Source organism: Pteropus alecto, unplaced genomic scaffold (genome assembly GCF_000325575.1).
Source record: "Pteropus alecto unplaced genomic scaffold, ASM32557v1 scaffold106, whole genome shotgun sequence".
Taxonomy (NCBI): Eukaryota; Metazoa; Chordata; class Mammalia; order Chiroptera; family Pteropodidae; genus Pteropus; species Pteropus alecto.
In genome coordinates, this window is record NW_006442103.1 from 18,616,683 (window position 1) to 18,621,356 (window position 4,674).

General features: G+C 38.1%; 1 protein-coding gene and 1 non-coding gene across 2 annotated transcripts in view; both read left to right on the forward strand.

The window, feature by feature from the left end:
* The window catches only part of RPRD2 (regulation of nuclear pre-mRNA domain containing 2), a 61,664-nt gene that overhangs the window by 43,581 nt on the left and 13,409 nt on the right, over positions 1-4,674 (forward strand). The window contains exons 4-6 of the mRNA XM_015595499.2: positions 802-902; positions 3,104-3,156; positions 3,713-3,839. Coding sequence (XP_015450985.1) covers positions 802-902; positions 3,104-3,156; positions 3,713-3,839 — 281 coding nt within the window. The remainder of the gene's footprint in view (positions 1-801; positions 903-3,103; positions 3,157-3,712; positions 3,840-4,674) is intronic.
* On the forward strand, positions 504-614 carry LOC112469169. Its single transcript, XR_003042491.1, has one exon. It is a non-coding gene; the product is annotated as a U6 spliceosomal RNA (small nuclear RNA).

A 4,674-nucleotide genomic window follows, 5' to 3' on the forward strand; every position in this document is an offset into this window, starting at 1 on the left:
GATCGCACAAAACCAGTCTGAGCCCTTTTCTTTACAACAGCTAATGAAACCTCCCGGCATTGTTCTTCTGTTTCTTCTGCAGTTCCACATAAGATATGATTTTAATTTTTGCTTTTGGTCATTATTGGTCAAACACTTCTATTTTAACAATTTTCCTGCTAAAATAAGATGACCAGCCTGACACGGAAATCCACCTGTGAAGCAAACAGTAAAGTGATATTTCTCACTGCCACCAGTCTAGATATGTATTTTCATAATATTAAGCAATAGCTTTTTGGAAAACATGTCACAGTGTGTTATTGATTCATATTTTCGACCAAACTTTGAAGAAAAACAAGCATGTGGCATTGCTAAGCCTTGTCTTATTCTGTACTAGTGCAATTGGTATTTTGGACCAGATTCTTCGTTGTTCGATTTCATCTTATTGGAGTCAGCCTGTCTTCCAGGGTGCCAGTTGTGTCAGTAGCCCTCTGAACTTCATATCCATCAAAAAGTTTAGTATGGCACTCGCTTCAGCAGTACATATACTAAAATTGGAACGATACAGAGAAGATTCCCACGGCCTTTCCCTGCGCAAGGATGACATGCAAATTCGTGAAGCGTTCCATATTAAAAAAAAAAATGTTTAATATGTTGTCCAGAGTTCCATCTATGTCATTGATAAAGAGTGCTGAGTGAGAGTACTTCAGGTTTTAGCCCTAGACATTGGAAAATAATTTGGCAACAACTCTCTTTTTAGATTCCTAGTTTGAGATGTAAGTTACCGTTTTTATATATGTCTCACTTTTTCTTTCTCCTCAGGGATCCATCTGTCTCAAAGTCTATAGAACGAATCTTTAAAATCTGGGAAGATCGAAATGTGTACCCAGAAGAAATGATTATGGCATTAAGAGAAGCTTTGAGTAAGTGTCTTTTTCTTTCCTAAAAGAAAATTTGAGTCATTGTTTAGTCTTTAAAATTATATGTATTTTATAGATCTGGTCGTGTTGCTTAATAATATAATATAATTTTGGATCTGGCCTTGTTTGTTTAAAATTAAATACTTATAAAAATCCAAATTAAAATTTAAGTAGAATTGATTTGAGGAGGGTTGGATTTTGTTTTTATTGATGAAAGAAAGTCAAGCATATTAAGTGGTGATGGCCATCTGATTATTTTCCTCCATTTGCTTTATGTTGAGTGTTTAAACTGTTCGTTTTTTGTGTTTAGTAATTACTGCCCTGTCCTCTTACTGCTGGAGAATTTTTTGGACAGCGTTTCAGTTGTCACTAAGTATTTGATAATAAACATATTGTCATTCTTCAGTCTCTTTGTTGGTTTAGATTTGCAGTAAGTTTCTACTTGTTTTTTAAAAAGTTGTTTAGTTCCTATATATTAGATGCATGCAATTAAATCATTGACTGGAAGCTGGCGATATCTGATACAATGACTATTTGACTAGAAATTTGCTTTAAAAATAGCATCTTCTAAGAAGCTGTTAAATTCTTCATTCAAATGTGTTAACTGGTATTTTTAAGCTTCCTGCCGTATTCTCAAAATCAGTAATTTCATTGACTAAAGAAATCATATTTGACAGCTTCTTAGAGATCTAGTAGGTATTTTTAAAAAATGAAAGAAAAGGAAAGAAAAAAACGACACACAGTCTCGGATTGCCTTTTTTCATGCTACAACTTTGACACTGAAGTGGACAGACAGAACAGCTTCCCATAATGCCAGATTGCAAAAACTGAAATGTTTTCCAGGTACCACTTTCAAAACTCAGAAGCAGCTGAAAGAAAATCTGAACAAACAACCGAATAAGCAGTGGAAGAAATCACAAAGTAAGGAACAAAATCTCAACTAATATAAAATTAACTCCTCTTTTTGGAGCAGAAGAAAAATGTAGACCATTTGACACCGTACCTCGCATAAACCATGGGCAAGCCTGTGTTTTCCAGGCCTGGGAGGCTCCCAGTGACTTATACTAAACAAGCCATCATGGAGTTACTTCTTTAAAAAAAAAAACAAACCAAAAACTACTTTTAAACAAAAGAAATGCAGGAAAAGGGTTTAAATGAGTGAAGATTCAAGAGTAGTTGGGGGATTGAAAGAAGAAACTAAACGCTTCATGGCGTCCGGGGTAACTTCTCAGGTTCAAAGATGTGTGAAGTTAGAGGCAGCTGGCATTAAGCAGCAGAGCTCAAGAGGAGACTAGGCGTTAAGAAGCATTCTGTGGGAGCCATGAAATCCTTCAGATTTGGGGATACTCTCTACCAGATTAGACACGGGCCTCAGATCCTGGCCAGAAGCTCATTCTCTAACAGGAGCTCCTGCTGTGTTTATCATGTTTACCCAGCATGAGACCAGGGGAGTGGAACACTGCATGTGATAGGCTGCTGTGGGCCAAACTGAGGAATACTGAGAAAGCCCTGAAGGTGTGGAGGGAACAAGGTAAAAGACAGTGAGACTTGGGAGGTGAAACGAGACACTCGGGATGGTTTTGCTCCGGCCAGCATGAGGCACTCAGCACGATTCAGGGAGCCGCTGACACCCTTTCGGTCATAAGTTGCATGCTTAGGAACAACAGGAGTCACCATTCCAGCCAAAGTTCAACCGCAGTGAGAATGTACTTAGAACTTTTCGTGCCTGTTTTTGTTGTGAACTGAGTCAGCAGAGAAAGAAACCCGAAGCTAAATACGTAGGAATAGAGTTGATGCTTGTGAGTGATTTTCTGCAGCCAGTGCCCGGGGTTAATTGGATGTCGCGCTGCTGAACGCTCTCACTGAGGTGTCGAGAGCCTCTTACGCTCAGTCAGGGACGGAACAAGGTGCTTCATGTAGTGCAGTGTTTCCAAATCAGTAATTCCAGGACTTTATGACTTACAGGGCCTGTTGGAGGTAAGTAGGTCAGTCCTGTCAAAATAATATCTTTTTATGTTGACCATGCTTGGGAGTGTTTATATTTCTTATTCCACTATTTATTCTAGGAATTATACTATGATTTAAGTGTGCATGTTCGACCTGTGTTCAAAAGTACACCCTTAACTATAGAGCTAAAATTTTCCTGAATATTCATCAGCTTTTTCTGTCATTATTCTTAATGATCTTTTGTTTAATTCCAACAGCATCCACGAATCCAAAAGCTGCTCTCAAGTCTAAGATAGTTGCTGAATTTCGAGTAAGTTACAGAATATGTTGAATATGCCAAAGCCTTCTTCACCCTTTTTGTGTTACAGTTTCCCAGGTAGTCCAGTAAGATTTATTTTGATTCAGTTTTACATCAGTTATATTCTGCGTTCTGAAGGGATCCAGACTGGGATCGGATGGCTTGGAGTTTTATCTGTTCCCCTAATGGAAGAAATAAAGGAGTTCTGTGCTGTACCCCCAACGAGGGGTTCATCTTGCTATGAAGCTCTACTAAATTGGCATTTGCTTAGAGTTAGCATAATAAGATTATGCTTATCTAATTAAAATTTAAAGACGGCATAAGTGGACCTTTGTCTGTTTTAGTCTTAACCCTGTATCCATAAATTAGCTTCGAATAACTAAGGAAAAAGATCTTTTAAAATATGTGACTAAAAGTATGCTTTTGACATGAGAATTGATATTGATATCTCTGATTATGAGGCGCTGTGAAGGGTTTTTCCCCTCTTGGAGTTTTATTAGGTTTTAATGGGGAAAGGTGAGCAAGCCAGTGAACTCATAAATGAAATTTGCCTCTGCCCTGCGTTCAGTCTCAGGCCCTCATCGAAGAGCTGCTACTGTACAAGCGTTCAGAAGATCAGATAGAGCTGAAGGAAAAACAGCTGTCAACCATGAGGGTGGATGTGTGCAGTACAGAAACTCTCAAATGCTTGAAAGGTAATACGTCCTCTTAACTAGAATAAGTCAAGCTTTTCTGGCCAGATCTGGTCTTTTCCAGCAACGGGTCTGGCTTCTTCCACAGGGAGCCTTAGGTTGTAGAGAACAGTTGGGCCGGCTCTGGTTCCCAAGTAGCGAAATTTCCTTATGAAACACATACACGTTTCGTATGCATCACAAGTAAATTCATGTCTTAAGTTCTCCTCCTTCACGCTCTACACCTTAAACTTACACAGTGTTCTATGTCGATGATTTCTCAGAGCTGGAGAAAAGTAAATTTAAAAAACCCAAAGAAATAACTTCTGTCATTCTGCTTTCTTGATATATGGGGTTATATGCAGACAGGTGTGTTGCACGTGTGTGATGAACTGGTTTGGGTGTGCTCTGTGATAAGGTCACTGTAATGCCACGTGAAATCCAGTTGCTCTCTTTTCCTTACATTGTTAATTATACGTAATAATCATATTAATAATTTATTAGAATATAAATCTCATGAAAGTAGAAATTATCCTTATTTGTTCACTGCTGTATCCAACTCCTAGAGCAGTGCTTAGTACGTAATAGGCATTTGATAAATATTTTTGAAATTGTGAATAAATGGCTACTTAGATACTCATTTTGGCATCTATTTTGTTCTTGCACCATGCTTTAAATTTAACATGTTAGATATCTGATTTAATCCTCACAACAACCCAGAAAGTATGTTAAAAACCTCTATTTTGTACGTGAGAAATCTGAGGCTTCATAAGGAGATGAGAAGCTTAGCTTGCCTAAGTTACAAAGCCAACGAGGCAAAGCCGAAATTCATAACCATATCTAAAGCCCTGTTCCAACA